The sequence below is a fragment of the Metarhizium robertsii genome (assembly GCF_000187425.2).
Source record: "Metarhizium robertsii ARSEF 23 chromosome Unknown MAA_Scf_6, whole genome shotgun sequence".
Classification (NCBI taxonomy): Eukaryota; Fungi; Ascomycota; class Sordariomycetes; order Hypocreales; family Clavicipitaceae; genus Metarhizium; species Metarhizium robertsii.
In genome coordinates this window covers 932,595-952,990 of record NW_011942204.1, presented here as the reverse complement: position 1 = coordinate 952,990, position 20,396 = coordinate 932,595, and the positions used below count along the sequence as shown (strand labels likewise).

Below are 20,396 nucleotides of genomic sequence, written 5' to 3'. Positions count from 1 at the left end.
GCGATGTGGAAAAAGCAAGCTGGCCATGATAACTGAAGAGCAAGGAGCGAGGCAAATAGAAAATGTCACGCAAGACGGAAGACGGAAACAAGAGCAATCGCCATGATGTGGGTTGAATCAACGATACATGCCTGGTTTAACGATGCAAGCCGAGTACCTAGGTACTTAGGTAGGTCAAAGACGCCATCTGAAGTCTCAAGTGCTCAGTACTGGCGTGGAATTGACCACGGGGCAACATTTGAAATCAATGAGTGACCAGGAAGGCGCGGCACAATCGAAGTCGAAACAACGAGGCAAGTACGGGGTCACTCGAGTCCTTATGGGTGCCGAGGTACCCATATACCTTGCCTTGTACGGCGCATTTCCAGCAGCACCGAGTACCTGGGTACTGGCTGGGCGATACGAAGTCGCAAGTCGCGCTCGACTACCCTGGTCGACACGAATTGATGTTAGGACGGTTGCTGGGTCCCACTGCGCCCACTACGCCCGCTACCACTGACTGCCACTGAAACGAAACACTGACACCTTCAATGTTAACCTGATTAAGCACCACCACATACCAAGAACTTGTAAGCAGGTACAGTGGGAGGCACAAGTGTTTAACCAGGTCATGTATCCAACTATCGTGCTTGATATTATAAGATATTATAGTATGTAAGTGTATACTTGCCGGCGGATAAACCTGTTTTGCCGCAGACTGCGCGTCGCAGTCTATACTGTTAACATTAAATACACAAAATATGCGGAGGCGCGCCAAGGGCCAAGCGCTAGAGTGCAAGGATAGCCCCCTGCGTTGCACAGATCGCCCTGGAGCAATTGGCTGGTGCCACCACACTCGAGCCAACGTCACCTGTGGCACACCCCTGACATTTCCGAACTGGCTGCATGTGCTGCACTCAACTGTGTTGTGTTGTGTGTGTGTGCTGGTAGTTGCTGGCCTCGCTCTTGGTCGAGTGCCAAAAGCATGCGCTTGCAGTTTCGGGTGTTGAAACCCGGGCCTCCAAGCCCGATGGCCGCATGCTGGCTGACGCCTGTCCCTCGGACAGTTTGGGCGAGGCAAAAATTGATAGTAAATACCTCGTGACTAGGGGTCAGCACATACATAGGCTCGATGCCGCTTGCCGACAGGAGGTGGCCGAGTGCCGGCGAGTCGGTGAACTGCGCGCATTGTAATCATATTTGTGGAAGAAGGGGAAAAAAAAAAAAAAAAAAGCTGACCGGATTCTCCTACTAGCTCATTTAGGCCAGGGCTGCGCAACGGAGCAATGTCCCTGAAATAGCGATCCGAACTGGCCAGACCCTTGAATGACGCGCTGACATGCGATGGCTGTACATTCTGTGCGACCGTAAACGCGCCAGGCATGCCCTTGCAATTACGATGTTCAAACTTAGAAGCTTGGGGGCCCACAGCGATCCATCGATGCGAGAAGCCGCAGGTCAAAATGCTTGAGCGTGCGTGGCGACGCTCAGTGGATATGCCCAGCGCCCACAGTGCCCCCAGCGCCGCCTCAGCGATGTCCAGTCATGGCTCCAGATGCCAGTCAACCCTTGAGCCAGTTTGAATCAGACTCAGTGCTGGTCTCTCCCGCTACCACGTCCTTGCATGTACCCGCGTATCAAAGACTGAGTACGGAGTACCTGCGCGCCTGGGTCATGGGTTCTCCATGTAAAGTGCCCAAGTGCTCCTCTGCCAGCGCAATACTCAATACTTGCTTTCTGGCTCTGGTTTATCTCGACGTCCTTCCTGCTCATCGTCGACCTCCTCCTCCCCCCCCCATCGTCGACTTGGGCGGCATCTCTGCACGCCAGGCTGCTTTGCTGGGCCCCTCTTCCGACTCTCGACTTCTTCCTCTCTGTCGGGTCATCGCCTGAGCGACGACGGTGACGACAGAGAGGCGGCCTTGCCCTTCCCGCCCAATATGCAGCGCATGTCATCGCTTCTGCCCTCATGGGACAAACGAAACTCGACCTCCGGCTCTGCTGCTGCCTCTACTACCCTGAAACCAGGCGGGATTTTTGGCTGGGCCGGCCGCAATAGCAATTCTAATAAAGCCTCTAATTCCTCGGTCGCCAAGTCTCTTGCCCAGATTAATGTTGCCGCTGCTAATGCCAATGCCACTGGCCATGGCGGCAGGGTCCAACGCGAGGCCTTCTGGCCTTCAACACTAGACATGGAGTGCCTCAAGGCAGCCCGCATTTTAAAGTCCTTTTGTGGTGCGTTTGAATCCGGGTGCTTCTCGTCTCTATTCAACTGTCTTTTCCTTGCCTTGCTATCGATGGTCCTCTACGCAAGTTACTAACATGGCGGCGACAATGAATAGTCGATGGTTATCTTGCTCCGATAGACGGCGACACCTCAGCGCGTACCTCAGTCTCGGGCCCTCAGTCCCCTCTCCAAATCACCAAAAAGATACCCAGGCGCATAATACAAAACGCCGCAGGCATCGCCGTCTTCACATGTATGAGGAGCGGCCTGTGGATGACGGGGTCCGGTGGCTCCGGCATTCTCATTGCCAGGAAATCCGATGGGACATGGTCGCCGCCTTCAGGTATTATGCTTCATACGCCGACGCTCAGCTTCATAATAGGTGTCGATGTTTACGATTGTGTCCTTGTTGTAACCAATCTCTCCGCTTTGGAGTCAATCACTCGGCCCCGCGTCACTCTTGGTGAGGACGTGACATTGAACAACGGACCCTCAGTTACCATGGACGCCGACCATACCAACTTTAACTGGAAGGATCTTGATAATACAGTTTTAGCGTACATGAAAGCCCGCGGCCAACACCAAGCCGTCAATTTGCAGGGCTGCATTCTCACGGAGCGAGGCAACGAGAACGAGCGTTTCTACGGCGTCGACGTGACCCAAATGGATATTCTCGCCGGCAATGTTGCGCGCCATGTTGAGGAAACTAGGCCATTGTTCGAAGTCATCAAGATGGCTGAAGGCCGGACTGACTACGACAAGGCAATTATCGAACAAACTGCTATCGAGCCCGCCCCTGGCGACGCGGTCATTGCTACCCCCAAGTCTACACCAGCGTCTCCACGATCGGTTTTTGGACGCCCCAAACCCGATGATCCCGATCCGTTTGGCGTCCTTGCTTTGGAAATGGCTGGTCTCGAGATTCGCGAGGCTGGCACCCGTCTACGACCGGCGAGCAACCAATTTGAAATCAACTCCAACACTCGCAGCCCAACCCTTTCCAAGTTCGGACGACAGAGCATCGAAACCTTTGTAAGCAAGAGCAACCGAGCCAGCGTATTGTCTTCTCGCACCGTTAAGAGTCAGATGACGGATGCGGGAACACAAACTGGTGGTGCAACAGCAGAAACTACACCGAGCCCAGGCCAAAGCGAAGATGGCCACGAAGGTGTCTCTATTGACCGCATCCCGGAGGTTAAGGAGGATGATGAAGTCGACTACACCGCTGTCGATTTCACACCATTGAGACACCTCAGCCAGGAACACTCAATTGACCTTTCCCTTCCTGCTGAAGAGCCGGCGATTCCCCCCAGGAACAGGCTTCGGGCTTCTGTCCCGTCGTCTCGCAGCAGTCGAGACACTGAGCAGCCAACCGGGGCCTCAATCAAGGAGGAGGAGACTCATCAGATGCAGGACGACGAGGACGAACTAGAATACGACACCAACGATGCCGATGACGAGGATGATTTGGATGACTCCGATGAAGAGCCCGTTGTATTTGAGGTTGCCCAGGTGCAACCTACCAGGACCAGGGCGGTGGCCTCGCGAATGATCCAGGCAAAGGGCAGCGTGGTCACGATTCCCAAGCGAGTTCCTCCTCCACTGCCCACAAGGAGCCCAGCGAGAAACTCTAGATCGATGAAAGGCGACAACTGCACTGAAAGTGGCACAACTCTGAGCCCTCTGCGCCAGGCGTTCAGCGAAGCTGACTTGCGTGGCGAGGAAGATATCCAAAATGATCAAACCCAACAAAGTCCGACACACGTTATAGTATCTAACAAGTCGGCCGATCTCGGTCAAACTCACGGCAATAACGTCGACGATGTCTTACTAGGGGAGACACTGGCGGACAAACTCCAAGCGGATGAGGCTAGTAAGGCCTCGCCATCCACCAACGAGGCCGTCATGCCGGGCAATCTTCCCGTTGATGATACGGATGAAGAAGCCAAGCATAGCGACACTGTGAAGTCGGTCGAGAAAATTGTCCCTAATAAATCCACCATCCCAGAAAATGTTCCGTTACCTGCAGACACAGACGCCGAGGACTTGACCTCCAGGCTCGAGGAGGCCGAGTCAGATTATGGCTCCGCTGAGGAGCGCGCGACGGAGGATGATGAGTCCATCAAAACACCCATAGACAATTCGGACTCGACTACAAGCAAGAAACACACTTCTTCTATTTACACTGGTATGACGGAGGATCGTTGGAGTATTGACCAGTCGTCTTTGACCACTCCCAATTCTGAACGACCATTGTCCGTGGTCGAATACTCAACGGAAGAAGACACGCCCAAGAAGATTGCGAAAGAAGTAGAATTGGAAGTCGAAAAGAATGCAGAAAACCGGACAGCTAAAACGCCAGTTTCGGCAGCATCGGAAATTACTGTTACATCCGCTTAGAGGTGAAGAAGAGCGAGATATAGAACACTATGAAGTTATGACGCATCACTACTCTGAAAGAATGGGAAAGTGGCACTGGGAGGGCACGGGGAATCTCTAATTGACGATGTCAGTCTATTATACTTGACGAACTATTTGGCGACACTTTGCAAAAAAGCAGACCTGTTTTATCTTTCATATCGACACATAATTGGTAGGGGGCATTGAGGTGTATATTACTTGTGGGGACGGGCTCGAGTATCATAACTGAACTCGTTGTTACAGTTTGGGACAAGGCGTTTGGATCACTCTTGCTAGGCGTCGATTACCTGGAGGTACGTGGTGGGCTTTTGGACTGCGCTTTATGGCGTTATTTGAGCTTCATGCCTTCCTTTATTGTGCAATATTGGGAAATTTTGGAATTGAAATGGATGAGCGATATGTCCGACCACATGATGGGATGGGAAAGGAATCGGGCTTAAGGGAGTTTTCTAGGTGGTTCAATTAGAGACATAATGTGGTATCTATCTAATAACGAATGATGTGCCTTGAAATAGCGTCGTCATGACAACTCAGCTTGCGTGCAAAGACGTGAGCCGTTGAAATTCTTTGTGGTCTCCATGTGGTCAGTGAACCCAAACCCGAACCCGAACCCTCTCGAACGACTTTTACGGGACTGGATGCTCGACTTGTTCCGCTAGGCTCAATTTCCAACCATTTCCACGTTGGTGTCGGCAGGGTTGCAATGCTACCCTCTGGGGTTTCAGCTGGTCACCGGGCGGCTAAGCTGTGCTCGTATTGGGTTGCGTATAGTTTTAACATGTTGAGTTCTTCCTCGCCATGATATATATGTTTCATCGTATCTGCAACCATATCCGTCGTGGAGGTCCGGCAAACCACCCAGCAGCCTCCGGGCCGGGGAATCCGTAACCGGGTGGCTAGCCGTGATGATAGTCCCAAGGGACCCTGATGCAAAATCTCGAGTCCAAGTTTCCATGTGGCCAGGGAGCTTGTCAATATAAATAATACCCCTTCCAATCCCTCTCTACACATACAAAACACTGTACAAGTTGTCGGGGCGAATTCCACCCGTCTTACTATGCAGCCCGCGTGACTGGCAGAGGCCGACACGCCTACAGACCAAGCTCACATTACATTACTGCACGCTGCATTTCCCCTCCTCTCGGCATTGATTCGATTGGATGCCCCAACTGTATTGCTTCTGTGCGGGCATAGCTCGTATCATCGTATTTGGGAAGAAGTGCTTTTTTCCCCCCCCTCGGGCAGTGTTAGTAGCAATGGGTTGGTGTAGGTAACAGCTCAAACAGCACTTTATATCCTCGTGAATATGCGGTCAGCAAATGGTATATAAAGCGTACATGTTGCATGCCTTGAACTTTGAGACTACATGTTGAAATTTGACAGCCCTAATTTTCTCTTGCGGCCCTTGTTGAAGAGTTCATTCTTGAACAAAGAGAAAGACGCACACACACATGAAATGAAGAGCCTCGCATTCCTCTGCCTTGTGGCTGTCTCCTCGGCGGTCGACGTGTACTACTACCGCAACGAATGGTGTGGCGGAACTCCTGTCGGTGGCCGCACGTTAGCCTGTGGAAGGAATCAAGTGCCTCTCTCGCCTTCCATTGGCGGCTTTGATCTCCGCTATACAAATAGTATTGTCGTTGAGTTTTATGATCGACGGGATTGCACTGGTGGTCCCTGGTTCACTGATGATGGCAAGGGAGGGTGCGTGAAGGATAAGCAAGCTAGGACAAACTGTCTCAACGTTCGTTGCTAGGTTAGATTTGTTGAAGTGTGAGAAATGGCTGAGACGGCGTGCCGAGGAGCGCTTTTGGTCTTGTAATGGCACGTCGTTTCAGGACCTACTGGGCATTCAGCAAATTACCAAGATCTGTGCAAGCAAGTGGAAGGCTCTGGTGAACATGAGTATTGTCGCGAGTTTGGAAGTGAGTCAAGGAAGAAATAGTCGAACAGACAAATAATACATGGCGGGTTAAAGAATCCTTATGTGCCGCGCGCGAGACTCCCGCCTCTTTTGCAGTCGGTCGAAGACTCCCAGATCAATGGCTACTCTGATGATATCAATTGGAGTCGGACACACCCCGGCACCGCCACACCAAATTAGCCAAGCCACATATCGAGATCCCACCCGCCACAAGGCTGCAGGCGCGCAAAGACTCCAAGCCTCGTCGCCAACGGTTGCTCTCTCATGCACGGCATCCTTCGCGACAACGCTGAGCGCGCATGCAGCCACACATTAAAACGAGCGACGCATCCCAAGATCCCGCCGAGTGCTAGCGCCGGGGCTACCAATTGCCTCCTACATAAAGCCGGCACGCGACTCCGCGGAAACGGAGGCGAACTTCGCTGCCCAACATGTCCAGCTCGCAAGCGAAATGGCGCGAGGAGCAGATCCTGATTATCTGCCCTGGCAGCAGGACAACAATGGCGCAGCTGGGATGTGTCGAACTGACGCCTCCGATGCATCGCATTCCCACGAGGATGTTCAAAGACGGAGACGAGTGGCGGCCGTACTATACGTTTCAGCGCTCCAAGGTTGTGAATGGCGTCGAGCAGCAGGAATGGGTGGAGGATGTAGACGAGGACAAGGGTGCTACGTATCCAATCCAAGGTATGCCGAGATGGCCCAGCTATAAAACTGCACCTGGGGATGCAGTCGAACAGACTCAATTTGCACAAGAGAAGACTGACAATGCCCGAAACAAGGCGGACGTATCGTCCAAATGGATGCCTTCCTTGCCTTCCTCGACCATGTTCACAGCTTGCTCACGACGACCTACCACAACACCCCCATTATGCTAATGGCTTCTCCCCAATGGACGAGACCCGATTGTGAAGCCATCGCCCAGTATATTTTTGAGAAGACGCGGACGCCTGCGCTTTGCATGATCCACAGCGGCATCGCAACGCAATACGGTCTCAAGTGGCCCAACATGACCGTTATTGACATCGGCTACGAAAAGGTTGATGTAACGGCAATTCACGATGGGCGAGTTGTGAATCACATTGATGTGGGATCATCGGGTGCTGACAGTCCCATCAGCGGCGGGGAGGTCTTCACGCAACGATTGATGAAATTGTTGAAAGGCAAGAGCTTTACCCACGGCATGGCCGAGCAGTTGAAGAAGAGCACCATTTGCGAGGTTCTTCCTTATGCTGCTAACGAGCTGGGACTCGTGGAACTGCCCGAGGACTCGGCGCCTGCTGGAGCTCTGCCGGGTGGCTCAGCCGCCGCCGCGGTGCAAGCAGCAGATGCAAGCAAGCCTGCTGAGCCCGTCAAGCCTTCTGCCACAGGTGGTGGTGATAACGGTGATGGCGAATACGCAAACAACAATAACGGCGACGATGATGGTGTTTTGGATGTCGCGGCGATTGTGACGAGCGGTCAAACCAAGGAGTTCCTTGCCAAGAAAGAAAAGGAGAAGGGAAAACCCGGCCGGAAACCAAAGGTTCAGGATGCCGATGTTGCGCCAGCCAAACCCGCTCGACTCCCCAATTCCAAGAGGAAGATGAATACCTTTTTTTTCGAGGAGATTGTCCAGGAGCTGGTCCCCCCCGAACCCAAGCAAAATGGTACAAACGGCGCAACAGACACGCCAGGCGACAAGCCCGCTCCAGGCCATCAGCCTCCCAAGGAAGGCGAATCTAACTCTGCTCCTCCTGTAGATGGCGCCGCGCCCGCCTCCAATGGCGGAGAAACTGAAGCCAAACCGGCTGAATTCACCAGTGACGGCGCTTTGCCCGCAGCAGTTCCGGCCCCGGCAGTTGCAGAGTCCAAACCCGACATCACACAAGCAGAGCACACCGTCTCCGTCCCCGACACCCCAGACTACAGGCCCAAGCGCGTCCGCCGCGACATCGAAGTCGGTCTCGAGCGATTCACTTTCGCGGACCGCCACGAGATTGACCGCATCGTCACCGCCATCTACCGCACTATCCAAGGCATCGACGACATGTACATGCGGCCCCAGTGCTGGGACAATCTCGTCTTCGTTGGCAACGGGTCCCGTCTCCGTGGCCTCAAGGAGAACATCCTCCAGACTCTCAACGCCCGTCATCTCATCTCGCCTTCCACCGCCACCATGTTCACCTCGGAGCTGCCCTCCAACATGGCCACTCCTTCAGGCACGGGATCCCAAACGCCCACAGGTTCATTCACCGGCGTCCCGCACCAGCTTTCCACGAGCGGCGTGAACCCCCTTCTCCAGGCTGCCACCACAGCCAGCACCCTGGGCATTGGAGCGGCCGGCGGCACAGGAGCAGCCGCTACCCCCGCCGCCGGCTCCGACGCCGCCGGTCCCGCGGGCCATCATTTCCACAGCCAGACACCCACGAGCATCAAGACGGCCAATTTGCCGGGATACTTGACCGAGTGGACCAAGAATGGCTTCGAGGAGGCCATGTTTCTCGGCGCGCAGGTCGCTGCGCGAATCGCCTTTAGTCTGCACTCTAATATGGACGCGCAGAGTATCGAGGCGCAGCGGTTGATGAGCCTGAGCAGAGTAGACTACAAGTACGTGCCATTCTAACTATTTGACCCTTTCTGTTCTGTCGATTTTGCAGCGTATACTTACTGATGGTCGTGTAGCGAGCTCGGTCCCAAGGGTATCCGAACACACTCTATGCTGAGTTAGGCTTGGACCTGGCGCGGTTCAATCGGAATGGTAAATTGGAGTTTGGATGTATTTTTTTTTTTTTCGTTTCTCACGGAACAGGAGTGTTGATGGACCGAAACTTTTGGTCAATAAAAAAAAGGGGGGGGGGGGGGGGGGGGGGGGGGGGGGGGGGGGGGGGAAGGAGAGGGGATTCAGCAACTAAGCAGAAACTGGACAAAGTAGAGCGGAAATTACTTGGGTCTTGTATGATACGCAGGTAGCACATCTATGCTTTTTCAGGGGCTTGATCTTGCTCCAGTGAATGGCCTGTACAAAATGACACCACGGCTACTGCGGACATCCAAAGGCACAAAACAAAGGAAGCATGTTTCACATACGAGGGCAGAGAAAACACCGCGCCGGTTTCTTTTCACGCTATCAAGAGAAGCATATCCAGTACACGGCGGCCGTTTACTATACAACGCCTTGCTTCCAAGCGAACATGCGAGATTCTTTCCAAAACAATGCTTGTAATGCCATCATCACCTTTTGTGTATGCTTATGATCCAACCAGGATGGGAGGGTATATTGCAAAAAGTTAAAAAAGGAAAATAAAGAAACAAGTCGTCAGAATATACGAGCAACTGGATATAGATGTGAGTAATTAAGGATCCTTAACCGGCGGCATTTCGGGCCTCTGCTTCAAGGGCGGCTTTATGCCAATCTGTGTGGAGGAGGTATGTGTATTCGATGACAGACACCCTACAAAACGTCAGTTCTTTTTTCCAAAATGGATTTTGCAAAAAAGGCAGGAAAGAGCACTTACAGCGCCAAGCCGATCGTAAGACCGATCCACAAGCCGTCAAGGTTCCAGCCCAAGCCGAACGCAAGGCCAAGCGAGATGGGGAGGGAAATCACGTAGTAGGAGATGAGATTAGCTGGCCCACCAATGGATTGCTTGCCAATGCCGCGGAGGAGACCGTGAGCTCCTGCGCCGAGACCATCAAAAAGTTGCATGACGGCCACAAGGGGGAGGACGCTGGCGACAATCTTGATGACTTCTGGGTCGTTGGTGAAGAGGATGGGGAGGTGGAAGCGGAGGGACGAGAATATGGTGACGTTGAGGGCGCCAAGAATGCTCGCCAGTACAAAGGTCTATATACTCTGTGTTAGTAGAAGGTGGATGAGAGACAGGGCAGAAGACGGAGGGAGTGAGATTCCACGCACCACTTTGCCAGCTATTTTGGCGGCATCCACAAGCCCTGCGCCCATGAGGTTTGCCACTCGTGTAGACGCAGCGATGGACATGGGAAACGGCATCTGGTAAGAGATACTGGATAGGGTGACAAGGACGCTCTGCGCAGCGAGGTACTCGGTGCCGAGCTGGCCAGCCAAGAGAGTCATAATCTCAAAGGCGAACCATTCCGCCTCGACCATGATCATGCCAGGGAGAGCAAGCTTAATCATGATCCACCAGTTGGAGAAGATGCGCTTGCTGAAGCCGCCCCAGCACTGCCTGCCATCAACAAAGACGATGTACAAGAGGAGAAGGATTGGCAATAAGCTCTCCGTGATGGCGACGGCAATTGGGGCGCCGACGAAACCGAGACCCAGTCTCCAGACAAGAAGCCAATTGATAAAGATGTTGATGGGGGCCGCAACAAGGAGCACGTAAGTAGTTGCCCGGAAAAGGCCCTGCGCCTGGGTGAATCGCTTGCCGACTTCGAAGAGGATGATGCCGGGGATGCTGGCAATCATGACTTTGAGATACAGAGCAGCCAGACGGGCGGTTTCTGCGTCAGGGACGACGTGGACGAGGATTCTGTCGGCGAATAGCCAGAGGATAGCGACCGGGAGTGACATGAACATGAGAAAGCATGCCATGCGCTGGCATTGTAACCCGACCAGGTGCTTGTGGCCTGAACCGTACGCTTGGGCGCAGAGTGTGTCCAGACTTGTTGCTAAGCCTTGGAAGGGGGCGAGGCAACTGATTGCTTGTGACATGTTGGCCACTATGGCGTCGGCGTTAGTCTTTCTGGGATGTCTTTTTTTGCATTCCTATCCTGTTCATATGGAGCGCCATGGATAAGATGACTTACATGAAACAGCACCGAGCTCAACCCTGCCAATTCTGCCCACGGCAAAAATACTCGTCACATTAATAGAATATTGCAAGGCAAAAGTGATAATGAGTGGCCAAGAATAGGCCACAATCGTCTTTGTCTCTCTCTGCCACGTCGTTTGCAGTCGGCCAGACGCAATGGCTTCTTCCCACTGTTGCTCCAATCCATCATCTGCTGACCCGGACCCGGACCCGGCATCGGAGCCCACGCCCTGACCATGTCCATGTCCATTCAGGAGCGGCGAGGTTTCTGTGGGCGGGTATTCGGGCGATTCCTCGTCGACGGCCTCTCGGGGGAGCTTTGTGCTGAAGAGTCTGTTGTACAAACGACGGGCAAAGGATGGCCTCTGTTTCTGGTTTGCGTGCTTGGGGGGCAGCACATGGTTGTCTCGCAGGAGACTTCTTTCAGCATGGCGAGACTGCCTTCTCTCCATGGGCGTCAGGATGGGCTCGTCAATGGGCTGCGCATTGAAAACTGGTCTTGTTCCGCCATAGGCAACGCCGCTGGGGCGGCGATACATGAGGTGACTGGGACGTTCTGCTTCCCCTTGGTCCTCGATGACGGTGTCGTCATAGTCGTCGTCGGAACAAGCGGCTATGTCTTCTGCAAGAAATCGTCCAGCTAATGGGGAGCTAGACAGAAACCTCTGCTGGGCTGAACTTGACAACACATCGCGGCGACTGGGCGAGGTTCCCATGCTTCTGCCATGCTCCATTTTGACTGGCCCGAGGGTACTCGAAAGGTAGAAAGAGACGTTCTGCGACGAGGAGCGAGGCTATTTGGACCAGCCCTGGCTGGCGGGAAGAGGCAGAAGTTAGGCGATGCGTGAATGGCAAAGCAATGCTATGCGACGACACAGTCTACTGTCTGTTGTCATGGAACATATGGAGGTGCGAAAAAGCAGCAATTTCCCTAACAAAACATATTCGAAGGGGCCAATGACAAGCAGATAACAGTACAAGCCTGTAGTTCCTCTCTCTCCAACGTGCCAGAGAAGTGATGATACTGAGCACGGTAGGCACGTGGTGTGGTTGAGGAAGGAAGAAAATAAAAACTAAAAATCCCACGATGACCCAACTTTGGACGGGGTCATGGACCCGTCATTCCAAAGAGGAATAGGCGGGTCTTGGAGTAATGTCCAACATTGAAGTCCAGGTTGGCTTCGGCTGTCATCAAAAGTGGGACGGCCAGGTCTAATGACCAGACCCAAACTTTTGATATCCTCATAGTTACAGGTCTGCGCGCCGCTAGCAAGTACCCAAGGTGGTTGCCTTGGGCAGTCACACAACCGTCAACGCCACTCACGAGGACAAAAAGCGTACGAGACACGCCTAGCCCGATATTTCCAGCCGGTTCCGAGTACGTCGCCGCCATTGGCCATCGCTTCGACATAGGTCGGACCAATCCCGCTTGCCATTTGTTCAACAACCAATCCTTGACTTCATGTACGGAGTACTCTATGTAAGACATTCATCGTACTGAGTGCTGCCACTGTCAAATTCGGGAGAGTAGGCTGAGTAGCTGACTCGCTGGTGTGACAATCGAGGGCCTCCTCGTTGAGGCTCTGGTGAGAGGTTACACCGGCGTCGATTGCATCTGGTGACACTGGGCGGAATATGCGCATTGCAGTACGTACATACGTTGTTTGTGCTAGGCATTGTTTTTCTGCAGCCCATGTCGCCCGATATGTCAACATGCATCAAATTGGCAAGGTCACAATCAGCCACATCCTACCCGGAATACACAATAAGCTTCTTCGGAGAATCATTCCATCCATTGCCGACCGAAACGATCCGGTTCGCTGTGCTGCATTGTTGCGACCCATGGCACTTCTTCCGCGCCGTACCGTTGTAGTGGTAGGCTATAAGGTATCCTGACTCCCATCAAGACGCCGCTAGCATCAGCTTTGGAGCTAGCTTGTTCTTTTGGTTTCTTCGGCACATCAGACTGAAAGGTCCCGACCATTGAAACATCCTGGCCGACTAGACCAGGCCATACCAGAACGCCAATCTCCCAAGATGCCACTCTCAGCTCACCCGACGGCCTCGAGGCCTCTCCCCATGCCTGTTTTGAAATGTTGGCAGATGTAAGCATGGCCCAGTCAATCGAACCCTCCTCGTTATAGCGAATATAAGTCTTAATGTGTGGAGCTGCCCTGTCTCGTCCACCGTTTCTAGTTTTGATTTCAGGTGACGAGGCTGTCCCAAGTCAGACAAAAAAACAAAAAGTCTTCATTTGGTAAGAGCGGACAAGCCAAGGCGAACAAGACTCACCAATGCCGTCTGGACTGTCGTTGGCCCAGTGATGTAAGATGCGCCGTAGATAACCCAGTTGCTGAGCTTGTTGAGATGACTGAATTTTAGTATGAATCGAGGCGCCAGATGCATAACCATCTAGAGACTGTCTTATTTCATCTGCTGTGGGAAATACGATGCTAAACTTTGGTCGTTGTAAGGACTTCGTCTTGCTTGTTGCAAGAGAGTCGAAAAGTGTTTTCTGGAGCCAAGTATCTTTGGCCCCTAGTGTTGCAATAGAAGATACTTGTGACACAATTTCTGAACTACCTTCTTTGCACGGAACTGAACTCAGGTACCTCTTTACACCAGACCAGCCATACGCCGTTCCGGACAGGTCATGTATGTCATGTTTTCCAGGGACACTGGCTATAAGCGCACCTTTGACGCTGGAGAAATCATATTGAACAAGTCGATCTATCAGTGTTCGGCATGTGAGTTTTCGACTGTCATATGACTTTAAATAATTGAGGAGATCGGCCTTGAATCTCTCGCCGCTGCCGATTGGCAGGTCGCAATACTCTTGCAGTTGCCTAAACCCTGGTGGCAACTGAGATAATCGGGGGGTCCTCCAGACGGCATTCGTCATATTCGTCCAGTCCTTTGGTATCATATTGGCTGTGTGAATAATAATCTCTGCAGTGTTGTCGTGGCGGAAGAGTACCATCATTTTCGAGTGATGAGTGCCAAACATTTCCGGCATCGGAGCCACATGGAGTTTCACATTATCAAATCCAGACGATTCCGCCTATGTTACTGTATTAGGATCCAAGACAGATAATCTTCTGGGAATTCTTTAGCGTGATGGAAGCAATCCTTACCGTGAGCGCCAACCGATGTGGATCATCTCTTTTCCAGAATCCGTGGACAACGTGCACATTTACAAGGTGTCTTGTATCCTGGTCAAAAGCGTCCATCAAGAATGGAACGTCGTGCAGGTAGTTGAACTCCCAGCAATCGCTGATGAGTGGATCGCCAAGAAGATCCTTCAAGGTGACAGCGTCGTAGTTGAGTTCCTCGGGAAGATCCCGTATCCAGGTTAATTGCCACGGTGAGGCCAGCCGCTCCGATTCACGACGCTGACTCTTCCGAGGAGGGCTAATGGGAGCCGACAGTGATGTAGGCGCATCATTTTGCTCCAAATCATGCACTCGCTGCCGCTTTTGATGTCGCTCCATCACGGTCGTCGGGCTTTGGCCAAGGACAGCTGAAGTCATGAAGCAGACCGACAGGTGTAATAAATGTGAGAAATGTCAATGATAGGCCACCGAAATATATTCAAAGCGTAGTGCGGGGTACCTTGACACATGTTTTGATGACTCTTGGAAAAGACGGAGACTTATAGTTATTAACACGTTTCAATCCTTTGCGCGGATGCAGTAGCATCTACTCCGTATCTCGTTGTATCATTGGACAAATAATGCGAGATGACGAAATCCGCTAGTTAGACACGAAAAAGTCTACGCTGCGGTTTGTGAGTCCTGGGTGCGTGATACGCGGCGACCTGCCACTGTCTTGCAATGGTGAACAAGATGGGAAGGCAGGATTCTTTCCATTTGGAGGTGCAACATCCCTGTAATTCAATAATGGAGCCTTCAGTTCGCAGATCCGTTCACAGCCAGGAAGCGGGGCGCGAAGCACCCCGTTCTGTGGCGGTGCAGGTATGTGGCTGATACAGCTTTTCGTTTGCAGCGTTTAGGCCACCTATGTGGCATGGCATGGACTGTTTGGCAAATGACTCCTGACACATTGACGTTGACCCTTTTCCCGTCCGTTTCGCCTCTGCCGCGCCAACTGTCGTCTGTTTTCCCATCGACATTTCTCTAGTGGCATTGGGGTTTCGCCTGGAAGCGATCACACCTCAGGTGCCTTCATTCATTTCTATTTTATTACGACAAATCCACCAATTTCCAGTCCTCGCATCGCCTTCAAAATTCATTCTGCTCTGGGTCACCGAATCAACCGTCCCCAACGTCGCATCACTTATACTATTCCAGGTTCGAGTGACGACGTTAGTATTCGACTTTTTGCCTCCCGTTGCCAGTTCCCTCTCCCTCTGATTTCCCGGATTGTCTTCTGTCCCCGAAATAGGATCCGCACTTGGCGAAGTGCATCGCGTCGCCACACATGAGATCGAGCATCCTTTCGCTCCTGGCCAGCGCGCTGACTCTGGTCGGGGCGGAAGCGTCTGGAGCCTCGGAAACAGAAAAGGATGCTGTTCAGAGTACCATATTCAATAACCAGACCGTTCCACCGCTGGTTGAGCTGACACCATCAAATTGGGCCGATGAGGTCAAAAAGAGCAAATGGCTTCTAGTCAAGCACTTCAGGTACGACGCAACGTGTTGCTCTTCATTTTTAATTATCATGAACTGACTAAATGTTTAGCCCGTGGTGCGGACACTGTATGGCATTCGCCCCAACATTCCAGACCCTGTATGAGTTCTATTACACATCGAAACCTAAAGACGATTCAACTTTCGAGAGCTACTACGGCTTCAGATTCGGTGTGATAGACTGCACAGTTTATGCAGATCTGTGCAGCGAGCACGATGTTGCGGCATTCCCAACGACAGTTCTGTTCGAAAACGGCGCAGCGTTTGATCGGGTTCAGGGCGCCAAGGGTATAACCGTTGTTCACAATTTGATTGAAAGGGGACTCGAAAAAGAACATCCTGGTTCCCGGCCCAAGACTATAGACTTGCCTGAACCAGGTGCCACAGAGTCCCCAAAGAAACCTACAACCACTACTGAGGATGATGTAAAGAAGGATGAAGAGCCCAAGAAGAATGAGGAGCCTAAGAAGAACGAGGAGCCCAAGAAGAATGAGGACGCCAAGAAGGATGAGGATGGCAAGCCTTCCAAGAAGCCATTGGGAAATGACTGGAAGGTTCCCACAGCTGGAGAATTAGAAAAGGAGAGAAAGCCTAAAAAACCAACTGTCACGCCTAACCCTGAGGGTGTATCAATTCCTTTCACGGCCGAAAGCTTCCAGAAGTTAGTGACCCAGACCCAGGACGCTTGGTTCATCAAATTCTATGCCCCTTGGTGTCCCCATTGCAAGGCAATGGGCCCTACTTGGGAGCAACTTGCCAAGACAATGCGAGGCAGGTTGAATATTGGCGAAGTCAACTGCGACAAGGAGTCTAGGCTCTGTAAGGACGTTCATGCCACGGCATACCCGACGATTAGTTTCTTCAAGGGCGGCGAGAGAGCGGAGTACTCGGGTCTTCGTGGCCTGGGCGACTTTGTACAATTTGCTGACAAGGCAGTCGACCTCGCCAGCGGCATTCCCGATGTTAATGCGACATCATTCAAGGCAATGGAGGAGACCGAGGACGTCATATTTATGTACTTTTACGATCATGCCACGACGAATGAGGATTTCAGAGCCCTGGAAATGATCCCGCTGAGTCTCATCGGTCACGCTAAACTAGTCAAGACCAATGATCCCACACTGTATGAACGCTTCAAGATCACAACCTGGCCTAGGCTACTGGTTTCACGAGAAGGCAGGCCAACCTACTATCCACCAATCACACCCAATGAAATGCGAGATAAGAACGAAGTCTTAAACTGGATGAGGTCTGTTTGGCTACCCCTAGTGCCAGAGTTGACTCCTTCAAATGCTCGCCAGATTTTCAATGGCAAACTTGTGGTTCTCGGTATTTTGAGTCATGTGGATAAGGATTCGTTTTCTAGTTCCCTTCGCGAAATGAAGAGCGCGGCAAACGAGTGGATGGACAGACAAATTCAGGAGTTTCAACTCGAACGTAAGAAGTTGCGGGACTCTAAACAAATGAGAATCGAAGAGGCCGAAGATCGAGGGGATCAGCGCGCTTTGCGAGCCGCCAAGGGGATTCGTGTTGATATGAACAATTCTGGTCGCAAGGAAGTGACTTTTGCTTGGGTTGACGGTGTATACTGGCAACGTTGGATCCGACAAACCTACGGCATTGACGTCAAGGATGGTGAGAAGATTATCATTAACGACGAAGACGTAAGTTACTCATTAGTAAAATATCGCATGGCAGTAATCTTCCAATACTAACGATGCTACAGAACCGTCGGTACTGGGACCAAACGGTAACGGGTAACTACATTATGGTTAGCCGTACCTCAATCATGGAGACACTTGACAAGATTGTGTATGGTCCGCACGTCATTAAGTACAAGCTTACCGTGTCTACGATTGAGAAGATCTTCTTTGATATCAAGGTCGCCTTCGTTGAGCACCCATACCTGTCTATGGGCTGCGTTCTCGGTATGGCATTTGGTACTCTGTCATGGCTACGTGGTCGTTCTCGTCGTGCTCGGGGTGGACACTTCAGACTGGATGATGCCATGGGTATCAATCAACTCAAGGAAGGTCTATTAGGTATGAATGGCAACAGCAACCAAAAAGCTGATTAGCCGCGAGCAAAATACCTTGCCCAGTGCGGATTATTTTGGAAAGGAAAGCAGCTTGCACCAGTATCATTTACCAACGGAGTTTTCAACATGGAAAGCCCAGGAGCGTAAGAGGAGGAGCTGTCACGGGCTTTTGCGACAAGCTTATGCTTATCGCTGGATCTCAACGTCACTTTATACTGGCGCGTGGCACCGGTGCGAGAATTCTTCAAGCATTGCGACGGAGAGGAGAGGATATTTCTTCAGTTGAAGTCTACTTGCGCGTTTGGCTAACGCTTGACTTGCTGGGACTCTATTCAGCACCCCTGTGTCTACTTGCCAGAGTTTGATTCTTGGGGATGTGTTTTTGAGCGGGTAACGGAGTTTTGGGATTATCCCTGGGTGGGCTCTTATGTGTATACAGCATTCATAGAAGTACGATGCGTTTCTCTTTGCGTGTTTCAAATATTAACCGAGGCTCGAATTTTGACAGACTAGCGCGCTCTGACATGAGTGTACATGTATGAAGCCGTCTCGACTATCACATTTTCTTTTGGTTGATGCCGCTACTCGCTTGTACAGGGTGCGTTGCACGGACATCCACTCCTGCTCCTGCGCAGCCAATTAGCGCCACCGATAGAACCCCAGGCGAATGCGGTTGTCAGTCCATCCAGTTTTAATGTTGGCAAACACCGCATGCTCAATCGCCTTTCGACACAACTTGCATTACCATACGCACTAACTTTACGCCATCTCGGGTCCGTAGAATTTGACATTTGAGACATCATCTCGTACTGTTTTGTTGGCTGTCGGGATTGCATTCGACGTGTGCGGATGAATATCGGTTTGGTAAGTGGGCGTCTGCGTTTGCCCTTGGGTTGCCATCACATGAGAGGGCATCGCGCCCTGCTGATGCAGATGTCTTATTTGCTTTCAAGCGTATTCATATAATTTGCCTCGCAGTCGCACTCATATCTATAGGCATAACCCGGACCGGGCAGAAAAAGCCTCTGCCGACAAACACTCGTCCGGGACTGGGCTTGTGATGCAAAAAAAATTTCCACCAAAGACGGACCACCCACACATCTTGGAGTTTCCCAAGCGCATAGTCATTCACTCCGCAGCCCTGCCAAAGGGTCAGATTCCAAACGACGTACAAAGCTTCACGGCACCACGGATCGCCAGCCATGTCCCAACCCGGGATCGTCCTCGCCTTCAACCCAAAGCAGCACTCGCACCTCACGCCGTACATTGCCGCCATTCACGCCTCGTGCATCACGCAGGACCGCACCATGGCCACATTCCTGCCGCCCTTGTCACACGAAAAGCTGTTGACGTGGTGGAAAGAACGCATCGCCGAGGTCAACGACGGCAAGAGGCTGATTTGGATTCTCGTCAAGGAGATTGATGCCAGCGGGAGACCTAAGGGCCCTGATGTCATGGGCGTGGTCATGCTGTCCACGCCGTATTCGGAAACGGGTGCATTCAGGGGATATGTGGAGAAGTTGTTCGTTCACAAGAACTTCAGGGGGAGAGGGGGCGCGAGGGCCTTGATGGAGGCCTTGGAGAATGGGGCGGCGAATATGGGGAGAAGTATATTGGTGAGTTTCTGTCGAGCTGCGCGGTGCGAAGCCGTGAGATGTGTGTGTAGAGGGTGTTGTCCATTGCTGACTTTGGGGATGTGGGGTGTAGTTGCTTGACGCGGAGACGAATAGTGCCGCGGAGGCGGTTTATAGAAAGTTTGGTTATGTCGAGTTGGGCAGGGTGCCTGGGTATGGCATGAGTCCGACAGGAGAGTTGAAGGATGCGACGTTTTTCTACAAGCAGCTCCAATGAATGGGGTGCTGGGGGCTGGAGGAAGAAAATAGGTTGTCCAAGAGCTTTGACTCTCCTCTAATTAACGCGATTCGCTGTTACACCCGTGGCATCAAATATTCAAGCGACAGAATCTCCTTGGCGAAATCGTCCACACAAGCCCCTGACTCTCACATACCTTGTTGGATGATATGATTCCCTCTCGTCAACGAATCTCAGACGATGCCCAAGCAACCGACCGTGATATGTCGTCGTAGATTCCACAACACCCGCATGGTCCGCCTCCGTAGAAAACTAGCGCCCAGCCACGCACGCAGCAGCTCCAGCTCCAGCTCAAGCACCGAAGCTGAGCCTACCAGGTCCCGGAACTTGAGGCAGGTGGTTGCAGGGTCCTTTTGACAAAGGTTCCATTGTTCCACGCGTGTCTGTAGATAAAGTAATAGTAGCTTAGGCTGTTTATGCGAGACTAGCTCTACTAAAATAATTAGTTTAAAATTAACTTTACTTTTTTAAAAAGCTTTATTAGCTAGTATTTTTTTTATAAATTACTTAT

The 20,396-nt window shown here is 52.0% G+C and overlaps 7 protein-coding genes across 7 annotated transcripts; 5 read left to right on the top strand and 2 right to left on the bottom strand.

Moving 5' to 3' along the window:
* Nucleotides 1-1,919: 1,919 nt before the first annotated feature.
* MAA_06535 (DUF500 domain protein) lies at nucleotides 1,920-4,606 on the top strand (the record flags this gene model as incomplete). The annotated part of the gene is made up of 2 exons (XM_007824533.1): nucleotides 1,920-2,214; nucleotides 2,322-4,606. 2 exons carry the CDS (start codon nucleotides 1,920-1,922, stop codon nucleotides 4,604-4,606), a joined length of 2,580 nt encoding a protein of 859 aa, XP_007822724.1.
* Nucleotides 4,607-6,083: 1,477 nt separating this feature from the next.
* MAA_11329 (nacht nucleoside triphosphatase) lies at nucleotides 6,084-6,383 on the top strand (the record flags this gene model as incomplete). Its single annotated transcript, XM_011413317.1, has 1 exon — nucleotides 6,084-6,383. The coding sequence occupies one exon, from the start codon at nucleotides 6,084-6,086 to the stop codon at nucleotides 6,381-6,383; it is 300 nt and encodes a 99-aa protein (XP_011411619.1).
* Nucleotides 6,384-6,982: 599 nt separating this feature from the next.
* Nucleotides 6,983-9,261, top strand: MAA_06536 (Actin-like protein; the record flags this gene model as incomplete). The annotated part of the gene is made up of 3 exons (XM_007824534.2): nucleotides 6,983-7,238; nucleotides 7,334-9,140; nucleotides 9,216-9,261. The coding sequence occupies 3 exons, from the start codon at nucleotides 6,983-6,985 to the stop codon at nucleotides 9,259-9,261; spliced, it is 2,109 nt and encodes a 702-aa protein (XP_007822725.2).
* Nucleotides 9,262-9,896: 635 nt separating this feature from the next.
* On the bottom strand, nucleotides 9,897-12,060 carry MAA_06537 (Multi antimicrobial extrusion protein; the record flags this gene model as incomplete). Its single annotated transcript, XM_007824535.1, has 4 exons — nucleotides 9,897-9,984; nucleotides 10,049-10,377; nucleotides 10,450-11,234; nucleotides 11,322-12,060. The coding sequence occupies 4 exons, from the start codon at nucleotides 12,058-12,060 to the stop codon at nucleotides 9,897-9,899; spliced, it is 1,941 nt and encodes a 646-aa protein (XP_007822726.1).
* A 1,049-nt stretch (nucleotides 12,061-13,109) lies between these two features.
* Nucleotides 13,110-14,817, bottom strand: MAA_06538 (tyrosyl-DNA phosphodiesterase; the record flags this gene model as incomplete). Its single annotated transcript, XM_007824536.2, has 3 exons — nucleotides 13,110-13,543; nucleotides 13,619-14,387; nucleotides 14,461-14,817. The coding sequence occupies 3 exons, from the start codon at nucleotides 14,815-14,817 to the stop codon at nucleotides 13,110-13,112; spliced, it is 1,560 nt and encodes a 519-aa protein (XP_007822727.2).
* Nucleotides 14,818-15,766: 949 nt separating this feature from the next.
* Nucleotides 15,767-18,052, top strand: MAA_06539 (thioredoxin protein; the record flags this gene model as incomplete). The annotated part of the gene is made up of 3 exons (XM_007824537.1): nucleotides 15,767-15,969; nucleotides 16,028-17,639; nucleotides 17,702-18,052. 3 exons carry the CDS (start codon nucleotides 15,767-15,769, stop codon nucleotides 18,050-18,052), a joined length of 2,166 nt encoding a protein of 721 aa, XP_007822728.1.
* A 1,163-nt stretch (nucleotides 18,053-19,215) lies between these two features.
* MAA_06540 (GCN5-related N-acetyltransferase (GNAT) domain protein) lies at nucleotides 19,216-19,864 on the top strand (the record flags this gene model as incomplete). Its single annotated transcript, XM_007824538.1, has 2 exons — nucleotides 19,216-19,629; nucleotides 19,721-19,864. The coding sequence occupies 2 exons, from the start codon at nucleotides 19,216-19,218 to the stop codon at nucleotides 19,862-19,864; spliced, it is 558 nt and encodes a 185-aa protein (XP_007822729.1).
* Nucleotides 19,865-20,396: the final 532 nt, after the last annotated feature.